We start from the raw sequence: 18572 nt of genomic DNA, 5'->3' as shown, positions 1-18572 counted from the left end.
ACAGGCAAGGGAACTTGCTGTTCCAACAGGACAATACAAGTCCGCATGTATCCTGTACCACCCAACGTGCTCTAGATTGTTTAAGTCAACTACCCTGGCCAGCAAGATCTCCGGATCTGTCCCCCATTGAGCATGTTTGGGACTGTATGAAGCGTCGTCTCACGCAGTCTGCACGTCCAGCACGAACGCTGGTCCAACTGAGGCGCCAGGTGGAAATGGCATGGCAAGCCGTTCCACAGGACTACATCCAGCATGTCTACGATCGTCTCCATGGGAGAATAGCAGCCTGGATTGCTGCGAGAGGTGGATATACACTGTACTAGTGCCGACATTGTACATGCTCTGTTGCCTGTGTCTATGTGCCTGTGGTTCTGTCAGTGTGATCATGTGATGTATCTGACCCCAGGAATGTGTCAATAAAGTTTTCCCTTCCTGGGACAATGAATTCACGGTGTTTTTATTTCAATTTCCAGGAGTATATATATATATATATATATATATATATATATATATATATATATATATATATATATATATATATATATAGGGATGACTAGAGGACAAGAAAAGAGAACCACTTGTATGAATACCAAGAGCTCAGATGGAAACACAGTTCTAAGCAAAGAAGGGACAGCAGAAAGGTGGAAGGAGTATACAGAGGGTCTATACAAGGGTGATATACTTGAGCACAATATTATGGAAATGGAAGAGGACGTAGATGAAGATGACATGTGAGATATGATACTGCCTGAAGAGTTTGACAGAGCATTGAAAGACCTGAGTCGAAACAAGGCCCCCGGAGTAGACAACATTCCATTAGAACTGCTGACAGCCTTGGTAGAGCAAGTCCTTACAAAACTCCACCATCTCGTGAGCAAGATATATGAGACAGGCGAAATGCCCTGACATCAAGAAGAATATCAAAATTCCAATCAAAACGAAAGCAGGTGTTGACAGATGTGAAAATTACAGAACGATCAGTTTAATAAGTCACAGCTACAAAATACTAACGCGAATTCTTTAGAGACGAATGGAAAAACTGGTAGAAGTCGACCTCGGGAAAGATAAGTTTGGATTCCGTAGAAATGATGGAACACGTGTGGCAATACTGACCCTACGACTTATCTTAGATGAAAGATTAACGAAAGGCAAACCTACGTTTCTATCATTTGTAGACTTGGAGAAGACTTTTGACAATGTTGATTGGAATACTCTCTTTCAAATTCTGAAGGTGGCAAGGGTACAATGCAGGGAGCGAAAGGCTATTTACAATTTGTACAGAAACCAGATGGCTGTTATAAGAGTCGAGGGGCATGAAAGGAAAGCAGTGGTTGGGAAGGGAGTGAGACAGGGTTGTAGTCTCTCCCCGATGTTATTCAATCTGTATATTGAGCAAGCAGTAAAGGAATCAAACGAAAAATTTGGAGTGGGTATTAAAATCCATGGAGAAGAAATAAAACCTTCAGGTTCGCCGATAACATCGTAATTCTGTCAAAGACAGCAAAGGACTTGGAAGAGCAGTTGAACGGAGTGGATAGTGTCTTGAAAGGAAGATATAAAATGAACATCAACAAAAGCAAAACGAGGATAATGGAATGTAGTCGAATTAAGTCGGGTGATGTTGAGGGTATTAGATTAGGAAATGAGACACTTAAAGTAGTAAAGGAGTTTTGCTATTTAGGGAGCAAAATAACTGATGATGGTCGAAGTAGAGAGAATGTAAAATGTAGACTGGCAATGGCAAGGAAAGAAGAAAAATTTGTTAACATCAAGTATTGATTTAAGTGTCAGGAAGTCGTTCCTGAAAGTATTTGTGTGGAGTGTAGCCATGTATGGAAGTGAAACGTGGACGATAAATAGTTTGGACCAAAAGAGAATAGAAGCCTTGGAAATGTGGTGCTACAGAAGAATGCTGAAGATCAGATGGGTAGATCACATAACTAATGATGAGGTATTGAATAGAATTGGGGAGAAGAGAAGTTTGTGGCACAACTTGACTAGAAGAAGGGATCGGTTGGTAGGACATGTTCTGAGACATCGAGAGATCACCAATTTAGTATTGGAGGACAGCGTGGAGGGTATAAATCGTAGAGGGAGACCAAGAGATGAATACACTAAGCAGATTCAGAAGGATTTAGTCTGCAGTAGGTACTGGGAGACGGAGAAGCTTGCACAGGATAGCGTAGCATGGAGAGCTGCATCAAACCAGTCTCAGGACTGAAGACCACAAGAACAACTACATATCCATTACCTGGTGTTGCGACATTTTTTCCATCAGTGTACCTGCTGAGCAATTGTTTAAGTGACGCCATGGCGGTTTTCAGGCATGCAGCACCTGGTGATCCTGGAGCCGGAACCGTGGGGCCTCCCTCTGAACGAGACGCTGCTGCCACAGCGGCTGCGCGCGCTCGGCTACGCGACGCACGCCGTCGGCAAGTGGCACCTGGGCTTCTACCAGAGGGAGTACACGCCCACCTACCGCGGCTTCGACTCCCACTTCGGCTTCTGGAACGGCTTTCAGGACTACTACGATCACACCGTACAGGCCTCCGTGAGTGCTCCCACACATTTCTTACAGCATATTTCAGCAGCCACAACGCCCAACATGTATCGCTTATTGTTATTTCCACAAGATGCGACATCGTCGCGAAAAAACAGTGACCCGTTTATGTAAAAAGTTTCTTTTAATTTACGTCTATGGTCACAAACGTTTTGTTAACAGATTACCAGTTTCGGTCTTTAATGACCATCATCAGATCTGTTTCATATAAACAAAGTCCTAATGTACTGCACCGATAGTGTAATCGTCAAATGTTAAATGCGGAATCAGCACCAGCATCGTCAAGTACATAAAAATGCATGTGATGTTATTTATATGTACTTGACGATGCTGGTGCTGATTCTACGATGGCACTATGGCTACAGTACATTAGGACTTTGTTTTTATGAAACTGATCTGATGATGGTCATTAAAGACCGAAGCCGGTAATCTGTTAACAAATAGTTTATGACTATAGACGTAAATTAACGGAAACTTATCTTATTGTTATTATTTTACTCACTGAAATGGGTCAACTTTTTTCGAACACCTCGTCACTTTTCTGCGACCTAAGCAAGACGAGTATGGCGAGGAAGTCGCCAAATCATTCAAATTTTTGATTGTGGATGCGACGTAACCAAGTCTTTCCTCGCCTTCTCTCTGTGTGTCAAAGGGATTTAGCAAGTGCATGGACGATTTCTACAGTTCACTGACTTCGTATGCGATTGGAGGGTGGCCAAACACCTCTCGCATCATCTTGTCATTGCTGTCTTAACTTCCCTTAACTTTGGTAAATTACAGGCAGTATTATGGTTGGTGAAGTGAATAAATGTCCTAAGCAGAAATTTGTTCATCTGTTGTCTATTACTATTAGTGCAACGGCGGATTAGATCGTGAAATAGAGCAATCATCTAGTAAATCTAGCGCACCACGCTCCTGTTGATACTTAAAGTTTAAAAATTCTGTTTTAGATAAAATACTGAAATTTTACAAGTTTGTAAACACGACACTTGGGTATTCATTTTCCTAATTTCCTATTAGAAACACAGACACAAATGAACTGTGATTGTAGTGAAGTATTGAAAAACTGTCATTTCATCTACATCTACATGGGTATTCTGCAAATCACATTTAAGTTCTTGGCAGAGGGTTCATCGAACCACCTTCACAATTCTCTATTATTCCAATCTCTTATAGCGAGCGGAACCAACGAACACCCATATCTATCCGTACGAGATCTGATTTCCCCTATTTTATCTCGATGATCTTTCCGCCCTATATAGGTCGGTATCAACAAAACATTTTTGCATTCGGATGAGAAAGTTGGTGATCTGAATTTCGTGAGAAGATGCCGTCGCAACTCAACACGCCTTTCTTTTAATGATGTCCAGCCAAGTCCCCATATCATTTCTGTGACACTCTCTCCCATATTCCACGATAATACAAAACGTGCTGCCCTTCTTTGAACTTTTTCGATGAATTCCGTCAGCCCTGTTTGGTACGAATCCCACACCGCGCACCACAATTCTAAAACAGGACGGACAAGCGTAATGTAGGCAGTCTCGTTAGTAGGTCTGTTACATTTTCTAAGTGTTTTGCCAATAAAACACAGTCTTTGGTTAGCCTTCCCCACAACATTTTATATGTGTTCCTTACAATTTAAGGTGTTCGTAATTGTAATTCCTAGTTATTTAGTTGAATTTACGGCCTTTATATTTGACTGATTTATCGAGTAACCGAAGTTCAACGGATTCCTTTCAGTACCAATGTGGATGATCTAACAATTTTCGTTATTTAGCGTCAAGTACCAATTTTCGCTGAATTCAGACATCTTTTCTAAACCGTTTCGCAGTTTGTTTTGATCTTCTGATGACTTTATTAGCCTGCTAAACGACAGCGTCATCTGCAATCAACTCAAGACGGCTGCTCAGATTGTCTCCCAAATCGTTTAGGTAGATAAGGAACAGAAAAGGACCTATGATACTACCTTGGGGAACGCCAGAAATTACTTCTGTTTTACTCGATGACTTTCCGTCATTTAGTACTAACTGTGACCTCTCTGACAGGAAAATACAAATCCAGTCACATAACTGAGACGACATTCCTCAAGCACGCAATTTCACTATAAGCCACTTGTATGGTACAGTGTAAAAATCCTTCTGGAAATCCAGAAATTACGGAATCTCAACACTTCAAGCGAATAAAGAGCTAGTTGTGTTTCACAAGAACGATGGTTTCTAAGCCCATATTAACTGTGTGTCAATGGACCGTTTCCTTCGAGGAAATATTTGTTCCAGAATCCTGCTGAGTATCGACGTTAATGATATCGGCCTGTCATTAAGTGGATTACTCCTACTAACTTTCGTGAATATTGGTGTGACCTGTGCAACTTCCCAGACTTTGGGTACGGAACTTTTGTCGAGCGAACGGTTGTATATGATTGTCAAGTATGGAGCTAATGCATTAGCATACTCTGAAAGGAACCTAATTGATATACACTCTGGATCAGAAGACTTGCTTTTATTAAGTGATTTAAGTTGCTTCACTACTCCGAGGATACTAACTTCCACGTTACTTACGTTGGCAACTGTTCTTGATTCGGATTCTGGTATATTTATTTCGTCTTCTTTTGTGAAGGCATTTCGGAAAGCTGTGTTTAGTAACTCTGCTTTGGCAGCACTGTCTTCGATAGCGTCTCCTTAGCTATCGCGCAGAGAAGGCATTGATTGTTCCTTGCCGCTAACATACTTCACCTAAGACCAGAATTTCCTTGGATTTTCTACCAGGCTTCGAGACAAAGTTTCGTTCTGGAAACTGTTATAAGCATCACGCATTGAAGTCCGCGCTAAATTTCGAGCTTTTATAAAAGATAGCCAGTCTTTGGGATTTTGCGTCTGTTTAAATTTGGCATGTTAGTTTCGTTGTTTCCGCTACAGTGTTCTAACCCATTCAGTGTACGAAGGAGGATCATCTCCGTCGTTTGTTAATTTATTTGGTACAAATCTCTCAATATCTGCCGATACTATTTCTCTGTATTGAAGCCACATCTGGTTTACAATTTGGAAGGAGTGGAGATTCTCTCTCAGAAAGGCGTTAAGTGAATTTGTACCTACTTTTTTTGAATAGGTATATTTTTCGTTTCTTTTTGGAGTATTTGGGGGTTACAATATTCGGTCTCGCTACGACAACACTGTGTCCACTAATCCCTGTATCCGTTTTGATGCTCATTATTAACCCAGGATTACTTTATTAGTGAAAAAACCTTCCAAATTATGAAACAGTCGTGCAGGGAAATATATGTAGTTTACAGATGTGTAACTACAGTACCCAAATTAAGAAACACAGTATGCAAAAGACAAATTCTCTGTAGTGTCTGTTTAACTCAGAACGTGATTGTACACAACATTTTTGATAAATTTCAACAGGCTACAGTGACTGCAGTCGGTAGCAAAGAGCTCACGAATTTAAATGTCATGCACAATTCAGCAGTTTTTCACGCACCTTAGTGTTTGTGATGTCATATCGTCTGAACTATGAGAAGTACCATGATATGATTTTGTAGTTGCGATTAGCACAGAAATATTAATTTGAAACTCATGCATGATGCTGCAGTTTTGCATGGTTTTCAATGTTCATGGCGAAATATCTCCTGAAGTATAGTAGATATGTGGTTCTTACCCCACAGCGATTGTTGTCTGGCAGTAATATACACTCCTGGAAATGGAAAAAAGAACACATTGACACCGGTGTGTCAGACCCACCATACTTGCTCCGGACACTGCGAGAGGGCTGTACAAGCAATGATCACACGCACGGCACAGCGGACACACCAGGAACCGCGGTGTTGGCCGTCGAATGGCGCTAGCTGCGCAGCATTTGTGCACTGCCGCCGTCAGTGTCAGCCAGTTTGCCGTGGCATACGGAGCTCCATCGCAGTCTTTAACACTGGTAGCATGCCGCGACAGCGTGGACGTGAATCGTATGTGCAGTTGACGGACTTTGAGCGAGGGCGTATAGTGGGCATGTGGGAGGCCGGGTGGACGTACCGCCAAATTGCTCAACACGTGGGGCGTGAGGTCTCCACAGTACATCGATGTTGTCGCCAGTGGTCGGCGGAAGGTGCACGTGCCCGTCGACCTGGGACCGGACCGCAGCGACGCACGGATGCACGCCAAGACCGTAGGATCCTACACAGTGCTGTAGGGGACCGCACCTCCACTTCCCAGCAAATTAGGGACACTGTTGCTCCTGGGGTATCGGCGAGGACCATTCGCAACCGTCTCCATGAAGCTGGGCTACGGTCCCGCACACCGTTAGGCCGTCTTCCGCTCACTCCCCAACATCGTGCAGCCCGCCTCCAGTGGTGTCGCGACAGGCGTGAATGGAGGGACGAATGGAGACGTGTCGTCTTCAGCGATGAGAGTCGCTTCTGCCTTGGTGCCAATGACGGTCGTATGCGTGTTTGGCGCCGTGCAGGTGAGCGCCACAATCAGGACTGCATACGACCGAGGCACACAGGGCCAACACCCGGCATCATGGTGTGGGGAGCGATCTCCTACACTGGCCGTACACCTCTGGTGATCGTCGAGGGGACACAGAATAGTGCACGGTACATCCAAACCGTCATCGAACGCATCGTTCTACCATTCCTAGACCGGCAAGGGAACTTGCTGTTCCAACAGGACAATGCACGTCCGCATGTATCCCGTGCCACCCAACGTGCTCTAGAAGGTGTAAGTCAACTACCCTGGCCAGCAAGATCTCCGGATCTGTCCCCCATTGAGCATGTTTGGGACTGGATGAAGCGTCGTCTCACGCGGTCTGCACGTCCAGCACGAACGCTGGTCCAACTGAGGCGCCAGGTGGAAATGGCATGGCAAGTCGTTCCACAGGACTACATCCAGCATCTCTACGATCGTCTCCATGGGAGAATAGCAGCCTGCATTGCTGCAAAAGTTGTATATACACTGTACTAGTGCCGACATTGTACATGCTCTGTTGCCTGTGTCTATGTGCCTGTGGTTCTGTCAGTGTGATCATGTGATGTATCTGACCCCAGGAATGTGTCAATAAAGTTTCCCCCTCCTGGGATAATGAATTCACGGTGTTCTTATTTCAATTTCCATTAGTATATATATATACCTGTGTACCAAGTTTGGCTCAAATTGGTTCAGTGGATTAGAAGGAGATTTGGAACATATACACACCCATACTCACATTCATCCATTTTCATAATACACTCCTGGAAATTGAAATAAGGACACCGTGAATTCATTGTCCCAGGAAGGGGAAACTTTATTGACACATTCCTGGGGTCAGATACATCACATGATCACACTGACAGAACCACAGGCGCATAGACACAGGCAACAGAGCATGTACAATGTCGCCACTAGTAACAGTGTATATCCACCTTTCGCAGCAATGCATGCTGCTATTCTCCCGTGGAGACGATCGTAGAGATGCTGGATGTAGTCCTGTGGAACGGCTTGCCATGCCCTTTCCACCTGGCGCCTCAGTTGGACCAGCGTTCGTGCTGGACGTGCAGACCGCGTGAGACGACGCTTCACCCGGTCCCAAACATGCTCAATGGGGGACAGATCCGGAGATCTTGCTGGCCACGGTAGTTGACTTACACCTTCTAGAGCACGTTGGGTGGCACGGGATACATGTGGACGTGCATTGTCCTGTTGGAACAGCAAGTTCCCTTGCCGGTCTAGGAATGGTAGAACGATGGGTTCGATGACGGTTTGGATGTATCGTGCACTATTCAGTGTCCCCTCGACGATCACCAGAGGTGTACGGCCAGTGTAGGAGATCGCTCCCCACACCATGATGCCGGGTGTTGGCCCTGTGTGCCTCGGTCGTATGCAGTCCTGATTGTGGCGCTCACCTGCACGGCGCCAAACACGCATACGACCATCATTGGCACCAAGGCAGAAGCGACTCTCATCGCTGAAGACGACATGTCTCCATTCGTCCCTCCATTCACGCCAGTCGCGACACCACTGGAGGCGGGCTGCACGATGTTGGGGCGTGAGCGGAAGACGGCCTAACGGTGTGCGGGACCGTAGCCCAGCTTCATGGAGACGGTTGCGAATGGTCCTCGCCGATACCCCAGGAGCAACAGTGTCCCTAATTTGCTGGGAAGTGGCGGTGCGGTCCCCTACGGCACTGCGTAGGATCCTACGGTCTTTGCGTGCATCCGTGCGTCGCTGCGGTCCGGTCCCAGGTCGACGGGCACGTGCACCTTCCGCCGACCACTGGCGGCAACATCCATGTACTGTGGAGACCTCACGCCCCACGTGTTGAGCAATTCGGCGGTACGTCCACCCGGCCTCCTGCATTCCCACTATACGCCCTCGCTCAAAGTCCGTCAACTGCACATACGGTTCACGTCCACGCTGTCGCGGCATGCTACCAGTGTTAAAGACTGCAATGGAGCTCCGTATGCCACGGCAAACTGGCTGACACTGACGGCGGCGGTGCACAAATGCTGCGCATCTAGCGCCATTCGTTGGCCAACACCGTGATTCCTGGTGTGTCCGCTGTGCCGTGCGTGTGATCATTGCTTGTACATCCCTCTCGCAGTGTCCGGAGCAAGTATGGTGGGTCTGACACACCGGTGTCAATGTGTTCTTATTTCCATTTCCAGGATTGTATGAGTGGACACATGTATTGCTGTATTGCATCGATAATCCATCCATATGTAGCATACAGCAAACCAGTGTTCAACAATATTGGTTAAAAACAGTCTTGGTTGCAATTTTAGTTTTTCAGTTTTCAACGACGCGTTTCGCCTTATGTGGGCATCTTCAGGTTATCTTTTCTAGATGGACGCGAGTTGCACCAAGATTTGCATAACGCGTTCCCGTTCACTGGAGCGAGTAACAGAGTTGGATGGGGGCTCAGGTAGTAAGACAAGTACTGTCACACTGAGATGATAGAAGGCATCGGAGACCTTCCAACATCCGTCGGACCACCTTTGGCCGTGTGCAGTGCAGCAACTCGATTTGGCATAGACTCAACAAGTCTTTGGAAGTCCCCTCCAGAAATACTGAGCCGTACTACCTTTATAGCCGTCCATAACCACTCAAGTATTGCCGGTGCAGAATTTTGTGCACGAACTTACATCTCCATTATGTTTCATGAATATTCGAAGGGATTCATGTCGGGCGATGTGGTTGGCCGAAATACTCGGTCTAAATGTCCAGAATGTTCTTCGAACTACAAGCAACAGTTGTGGCCCAGTGAAATGGTGCACCGATGCCCATAAAAATTGGAATTTTTATGTTTTTTTTGTGAACATGAAGTCCATGAATGGATGCAGACGGCCTTCAAGCAGCCCAACATAGACATTTCCAGTCAATGACCACGTAAACACAGGCCACACTATTATGGAACGACCACCATTTTTCACTGTACCTTCTTAATAACCTGGGCCCATGGCTTCATAGGATCTGCACCACACTCGAACCGTATCATCAGCTCTTGCTATTTAAAATCGGGACTCGTCTTTTTTTACCATACCACGGTTTTCCAGTCATCTAGGGCCGAGCCCAGAATAGGCGCCGCAGCACTCACATCTACCGTCTGCTCCTGTACCCCATTAACGCCAAATTTCGCAGCGCACAATTTCTGCAGTTATTTTACGCAGTGTTGCTTGTCTGTCAGTACTGATAGCTCGGCACAAACGCCACTGCCCTCGGTCGTTTAGTGAAGACCATTGGTAACTTTGTTGTCCGTGGCAAGAGGCAGTGCCCGAAATTTGGTAACTCTCGGCACACTCTTGACACTGTGGATCTCGGAATACTGAATTTCCCTAACTATTTTCGAAATGCGTCTAGCTCGAATTACCATCCCGCGATTGGAGACTGTTAATTCCTGTCGTGGGGTCATAATCACGTCCGAAAGCTTTGCACATGAATCACCCAAGTGCAAATAACAGCTACGGCAACGGTCCTTTTATAACGCTGTCATACTGCCACCATCTGTATATGCACAATCCCAGTCTCATTAAGTTTTCGTCACCTCGGTGTGTATATCTGCAGACAGGCTGCTTACCTGTGCAGCGTCGTCTCGCATTCATTTTCCACGTGACGACACTGCTTATCTTGCACCTTTCTTAATATACACTTTACTTACGTGGCAGCTGAGAAGTAATTTCGAGCATACGTGTTTACGCCATGGCATGACCGTCACACCACGAGCTGTACACAGAAGCTGCTTACTCGGAAAACCGCATTCACGCTAACGTAGCAGTCTCTCTGCTGCCTTTATTACACCCGGCTTACTTGATAGTCATCACATGCCGTACAACAGATGTTTACGTGGCGTCTTCTGGCGAGACACACAGCTCAACACGCCGCCTTCTCGAGAACTGTGCTCATGTGACTCTGTTTCAGCTGCCAAACCAAGAGGCGTTCAGCCCTCACCTGTCGGCCTTCTTCTTACGGACGCTATCTGACATTTTAATGGCAATTATTTTACACTACTGGCCATTAAAATTGTTACACCATGAAGATGACGTGCTACAGACGCGAAATTTAACCGACAGGGAGGAGATGGTGTGATATGCAAATGAGTAGCTTTTCACAGCATTCACAGCATTCACAGACTGCGACACCTATAACGTGCGACACCTATAACGTGCGACACCTATAACTTGCTGACATGAGGAAAGTTTCCAACCGATTACTCATACACAACAGCAGTTGACCGGCGTTGCCTGGTGAAACGTTGTTGTGATGCCTTGTGTAAGGAGCAGAAATGCGTACCATCACGTTTCCGACTTTGATAAAGATCGGATTGTAGCCTATCACGATTGCGGCTTACCGTATCGTGACATTGATGCTCGCATTGGTTTAGATCCAATGACTGTTAGCAGAACATGGAATCGTTGGGTTCACGAGGGTAATACGGAACGCCGTGCTGTATCCCAACGGCCTCGTATCACCAGCAGTCGTATTGACAGGCATCTTATCCACATGGCTGTTACGGGTCGTGCAGCCACGTCTCGATTCCTGAGTCATCAGATGGGGACGTTCGAAAGACAACAACCATCTGCTCGAAGAGTTCGACGACGTTAGCAGCAGCATGGACTATCAGCTCGGAGACCATGGATGCGGTTGCGCTTGACGCTGCATCACAGAAAGGAGCGCCTGCGATGGTGTACTCAATGACGAACCTGGGTGCACGAATGGCAAAATGTCATTTTTTCGGATGAATCCAGGTTCTGTTTACAGCATCCTGATGGTCGCATCCGTGTTTGGCGACATCGCGGTGAGCGCACAATGGAAGCGTGTATTCGTCATCGCCATACTGCCGTATCACCCGGCCTGATGGAATGGGGTGCCATTGGTTACACGTGTCGGTCACCTCTTGTTCGCACTGACGGCACTTTGAACAGCGGACGTTACATTTCAGATGTGTTACGACACATGGCTCTACCCTTCATTCGATCCCTGCAAAACCATACATTTCAGCAGGATAATGCACGACGGCATGTTACAGGTCCTGTAGGTGCCTTTCTGGATACAGAACATGTTCGACTGCTGCCCTGGCCAGCACATTCTTCAGATCTCTCACATATTGAATCGTCTGGTCAATGGTGGCCTAGCGACTGGCTCGTCACAATACGCCAGTCACTATTCTTGATGAACTGTGGTATGGTATTCAATCTGTATTGGCAGCTTTATCTGTACACGCCATCCAAGCTCTGTTTGACTCAATACTCAGGCGTATCAAGGCCGTTATTACGGCCAGAAGTGGTTATTCTGCGTACTGATTTCTCAGGATCTATGCACCCAAATTGCGTTAAAATGTAATCACATGTCAGTTGTATAATATATTTGTCCAATGAATACCTGTTTATCATCTGCATTTCTTCTTTGTGTAGCAACTTTAATGGCCACTAGTGTAATGACATCAGTCCTTTCGCACTTTCTGTCACTTAAACATGCTCCCATATAGTGTCTGATACTGATACATGAGATAGTACTGGGGAAAAGTTTAAAAAAGGCCCCAATTTAAGTAACTGAAATGGAGACCTTCTGTGCGGAGGCGTTGTATCTAAACGCAGTCTGTGAATGTGTTCACCGAGAAATGGTGTAGCGTTGTTGCCAGTTGCACAAGCGGAATTGACGGCTTCGCAGCAGTTCCCCTATTTATGGAGACCTGTTTCCGCAGTTTGTTGCATCATGGCTTCCTCCTGATCAACGCAAAGATGGTTATCGTATTTATTCACACCACCACACGTTACATTCCTGCTGAACTGTCGATAAGCAAAGTTACTGTGCATGAGATAGCCCACGGAAAGATCCGTTATGGCAAATTCTGTGCACAGTGTATGCCCGCACACCCACCGCCGTTGCGACTGCACAGATATCGCTTCGCCGTTTCCCCACCGGCAGCGGAAATGACCTCAAAAGTTTGTGTATTTATTGTCACGGCTAGTTAAGAACTATTCCCTGCAGTGTGGATCGGGCATAAAACATCTCTGAATCACGTTTCACGTTGTGAATCTAGTAGTGTGAACTAGCAGTTGAAAATTGATCGGGTTTTTCGAGAGATAATTCATATACTTTTCACCACGATGGATCCAAAGATAGTTTTGTTTTTTATTACTCTGGAGTAAGATATCAATTGAATTCCAGTCTATTTTTACTAATTTGTTTCCCTGAGTAATTTGATTTAGTTACATTAGCAGTGTATGCGTTCGTTGAATCCTATTAAATCTTTTTATAAAAATGTTTATGAGCTTTCTTTAATAACCTTTGAATGTTCACAGATATTGTTGTCTATGTACTAGGTGATAATGGAATTTTGTAAATACTGTGAATATCTCGTATATTTCTGTTTTACCGACACAATTAAGTTCTTAAATTAATGAGAGATGGCACTGGGGGATCAATGAAAGGATAGTTGATCCTAATGTCTATTGTTTCGATATGATAACAGTCAGTCAATACCATATTCCTTCATGTACCTGTCACCTAAGATATGATTTCCCATGAAACTGTCCTTTGCCATTAATGTCCGATAAATTATAAATATGTCTCCGGGCCTTACAATGTCTAAGCTCTTCAGTTCTCGCTACACGATACTAATTATGGGCCCGAAACCTTTAAATGTCTGTTCAGGGCAAGTTTAGTCTTTTAACGGACACAATTTTCCACTTCTCGTTTATTAGCGGAATCACCCTGACAACGAGCGGCAAAGATTGTAGTGTGATAAAGTCCAAACTATTTTCGGTCCCAATACACTTTAATAATTCGCATACAGCGAATAAAGTCCCAATTCAGTATAAAAATTTCGGTATTGTCAATAAATCTCTTCGCAGTCGTAATTACAAGATCGTAGCGTTTCTTTTAACACGTAAAATCACCATTCGCTTGAATATCAATGTATGTACACCCAGTCACCTCTAATTGACTTCGTCTCTGAATTTATGCCAAAATAATCTATTCTCAACCACTCCAATGTGTTATCCAGTTCTAAGAATGCAGCTCTGTTACGTCTTCCTTGGATTCCCTTTGTACCACTTTGCGTTACTCTATTTCGAATACCTACTCCTTGTAAAATGTTAACCAACTATTACTTCTTGTGGCCAAGCGGTTCTAGGCGCCGCAGTCAGGAGCCGCGCGACAGCCACAGTCACAGGTTCGAATCCTGCCTCGGGCATGGATGTCTGTGATGTCTTTATGTTAGTTAGCTTTAAGTAGTTCTAAGTTCTAGGGCCCTGGTGACCTCAGCTGTTAAGTCCTATAGTGCACAGAGCCATTTTTTAAACTATTACTTCGAAATACTACTACCGTTTTTTGGCTCTTAGTTCATTTCGTATTACAGAATGTAGTCTAATATTTGTTTCTGTTTAACCACTCTCTAAAGAGCGGTTACAAGTGGATGCCGAAGGATCTTCCAGAGAAACAGAAGAGGGTAAGAATTGTTGGTTGCCTAACCTGTTGAGATAGGCGGAGGAAGGAAAGGATTTCGTTGCTCAGATTCTGGGATGTGACGAAACGCGGTGTCAGCACTCCGACCCCGCCTCCAAACTGATAAGCATTGAGTGCCGGAATCCCGGCTCCTGAAGTCCACAAAGAGCCCACACTGCCCTGGAAGCCGGAAAAGTTACGCCCAGTTCCTTTTTCAAAGAGGAAGCACCGCTGTCCATCAACTAACTACCACAGGCTGAAACAGTTAACGCTGAGCAGTGCTACAACACGTTCCTGATGCTCAAACAGGCCATCGAGAACAAGCGCAGGGACGAGCTCTCGAATAAAAAAAATCCTTCTCCAGCCCTAGACCAAGAAGACCCTCGAGTTCCTTCAGAAATTTCGATAGGAGATTCTGGAAGTCTTCCTCGCAGCTCCGATATCTTCCCTTGGCTGCTTGTGCTTTGGCCAGTTGGGTGGAACAAACTTCCCCCTAAGAGATGTAATCTGTCAATGTGTGTGTGATACACCAGCGTAAGTAAAACCTAGGAATATGCGTCCAGTGGTCAGGTGAACGATGTTTTCCCCGTCCGACGCAACGATCATTAAGCGTTACTGCAGAACAGTCGATAAAACTGCAGAAATTTACAGAGAACACGAAAATATTCCCAGAAATTCTGTAACATTCAGTAACTTCCATAAAATTTCTAGAATGTTACCGAAATTTTTCGAACATTGGAAAGTATTCCCAGAAATTTACACAACACTTTAATAACATTAGATATATTTAACATTTTCTGCCTTTATTTCCTACTTTGTTTTGACTGTTTTCTCGATTTGTTAGTATTTCGTCCATAAGACCTTATACTGAACCTAATTTGGTAACTGAGCGCTGCGCATTGCAGCTATCGTCATAGTGATTAAAATAGTTCCTTCAGTGAACTAGCTTGAATTCTCAAAGGACAATAGTACATGTTAATAACAAAGATCATTTGAAACGTGTGCTAGTACATTACAAAATATCATTCATCAAAGCGCTACGGCTATTAATCAGTTGCACCTAAATTAAATAGAAGAGTTTCATTGCAACATGAATTCAATGTTGCTGTAAGAACTTGCACATTTTTCTCATTTAAAACTGAAATAATGTTCTATTGGAAAGGAAAATATAAATTTTTACGTCGGAACTTCATACTTGGTGGACGGAGGATGGTGTAGGTAGAGGGCCGACTCATTGTCAGAGTCACAAAATGACGTTGCATTGACTTTTATTCTCTGCAGGTGTGACTAGAAGGCTGCACCTTCGTCTAACCGGTTTTGCCGTGTTCATCGTGTTCCATCGTTCTTCCCGCCTGGTCGCAGTTTTCGACGTCAGGCACATATAATATTCTCGATATGTAAGCTTATTATCAAGACATAATCCATTATAAACTGCCACCAGGTCGGTCTGCTCATTATCGGTTACAGCACTGTGTCTTCTAACTCATACTACTTCTATTGTCTGATGGTTTCTATATTTATGTGTTTCCTTTCTTTCCTTCAGAGGAAACAATTATGGAACTCGCATTTTTTCCGTCCCACCTAGGATAACTGTTTGAGAGACGAGGCTGCTCAGTGAGAATATTTGAGAGGGAATTTCTAGTGTGCAAGAAGGGTGATGTTATTGTTCACTCCCACTGTTCAAACTCTACATGGAAGAAGCAATGACAGATAGAGAAGAAAGGCTGAAGAGTAGAATTAAAATTCAGGGTGCAGGGATATCAAAGATAAGAGTGTCTGATGACGCGGCTATTTTCAGTGAAAGTGAAGAATTACTGGATCCGTTGAATGCAATGAACAGTTTGATGAACACAGTATATGGTTTGAGAGTAAACCGAAGAAATGCGAAAATAATGACGAACGGCAGAAATTAGATTGTCCATAAAATTAACATCAGCATTGCTGACCACGAAGTACACAAAGCCAAGGAATTTTGGTACCTCAGCCGCAAAATATATGGCGGATGAAATAAGGATGACAAAAACTGAATAGCACAGGTGAGGAGGAAATTTCTGTTCAAAAGATCACTAGTATCAAACATAAGCCTTAATTTGAGAAATTAATTTTTGAGAATGCAAACTTGGAGGAGAGCAGTGTGCGGTAGTGACTTATCGACAAGGAGAAAACTGGAAGAGATGAGAACAAAGCGTTTGAGGTTTGGAGCTATAGAAAGATGTTTCAAATTAGATGGACTGAAAAGATAAAGAATTTACGCAGATTCGGGGAAGAAAGGAACATGTGGAAAACACTGACAATAAGAAAGAACGGGACCGTAGGGCCCGTCTTGAGACATCAGGGTATAACTTCCCTGGTACAAGAGGGAGCTGTAAAGGAGAAAAGCTATAGGAGAAGGCAGTGTTTGGAATTCGTCCACCGAATAATTGAGGACGTTAGTGTTACTCTGACACGCTTTCACAGGAATGCATTTCGTGGTGGGTCGCATCAAAACAGTCATAAGGCTGATGCCGCAAAAAAAGAGAAATGTCTCAAAAGTCTCGTTTACAACCACGGGACAGGAGCTGTTATACTACTGGCCATTAAAATTGCTACACCGAGAAGAAATGCAGATGACAAACGGGTATTCATTGGACAAATAAATTATACTAGAACTGACATTTGATTACATTTTAACGCAATTTGGATGCACAGATCCTGAAAATCAGTAACCCGAACAACCACCTCTGGCCGTACTAACGGCCTTGATACGCCTAGGCATTGAGTGAAAAAGAGCTTGGATGGCGTGTACAGGTACAGCTGCCCATGCAGCTTCAACACTATACCACAGTTCATCTAGAGTAGTGACTGGCGTATTGTGACGAGCCACTTGCTCGGCTACCATTGACCAGACATTTCAATTGGTGGAGAATGTGCTGGCCAAGGCAGCAGTCGAACAGTTTCTGTATCCAGTATGGCCCGTACAGGACCTGCACCATGCGGTCGTGCATTATCCTGTTGAAATGCAGGGTTTCGCAGGGATCGAATGAAGAGTAGAGCCACGGATCGTGACGTATCTGAAATGTGACGTTCACTGTTCAAAGTGCCCATCAATGCGACCACGAGGTGACCATTGGCACCCCATATCATCACGCCGTGGGATACGCCAGTATGGCGATGACTAATACACGCTTCCAATGTGCGTTCATCGTGATGTCGCCAAACACGGATGCGACCATCATGATGCTGTAAACAGAACCTAGATTTATCCGAAAAAAGATTTTGCCATTCAGGCTCGTCGTTGAGTATACCATAGCAGGCGCTCTTGTCTGTGATGCAGCGTCAAGGGTAACCGCTGCCATGCTCTCCGAGCTGATAGTCCATGCTGCTGCAAACGTCGTCGACCTGTTCGTGCAGATGGTTGTTGTCTTGCAAACGTCCCCATCTGTTGACTCAGGGATCGAGACGTGGCTGCACGTTCCGTTACAGCCAAACAGATGAGATGCTTGTCATCTCGACTGATAGTGACGCAAGGCCATTGCGATCCAGCGCGGTGTGCTTTATTGCTTTCCTGAACACACCGATTCCGTATTCTGCTAACAGTCATTGGATATCGACCAACGCGAGGAGCAATGTCGCGATACGATAAACCGCAATCGCGATAGGCTACAATCCGACCTTTATGAAAGTCGGAAACGTGATGGTACGCATTTCTCCTCCTTACACGAGGCATCAGAACAACGTTTCATCAGGCAACGCCGGTCAACTGCTCCTAGTGTATGAGAAATCGGTTGGAAAATTTCGTCATGTCGGCACGTTGTAGGTGTCGCCACCGGCTCAACCTTGTGTGAATGCTCTGAAAAGCTAACCATTTGCATATCACAGCATCTTCTTCCTGTCGGTTAAATTTCGCGTTTGTAGCACGTCATCTTCATGGTGTAGGAATTTTAATGGCCAGTAGTGGATATGGTGGACGAAATAAGGATGACAAAAACTAAATAGCACAGGAGAAGAACAAATTCCTGTCAAAAGATGTGAACTAGTATCAATCATAGGCCTTAATTTGAGAAATAAAGTTTAGACAATGCAAAATTGGAGGACAGCAGGGTGCGTTAGTGGCTTATGGA

The 18572-nt window shown here is 44.8% G+C and overlaps 1 protein-coding gene across 1 annotated transcript in view; it reads left to right on the top strand.

Moving 5' to 3' along the window:
• LOC126354538 (arylsulfatase B-like) overlaps positions 1-18572 on the top strand; it is a 336832-nt gene that overhangs the window by 59130 nt on the left and 259130 nt on the right. The window contains exon 4 of the mRNA XM_050004269.1: positions 2325-2551. Coding sequence (XP_049860226.1) covers positions 2325-2551 — 227 coding nt within the window. The remainder of the gene's footprint in view (positions 1-2324; positions 2552-18572) is intronic.

Source organism: Schistocerca gregaria, chromosome 3 (assembly GCF_023897955.1).
Source record: "Schistocerca gregaria isolate iqSchGreg1 chromosome 3, iqSchGreg1.2, whole genome shotgun sequence".
NCBI lineage: Eukaryota > Metazoa > Arthropoda > Insecta > Orthoptera > Acrididae > Schistocerca > Schistocerca gregaria.
This window is presented reverse-complemented; position numbering and strand designations above follow the sequence as displayed.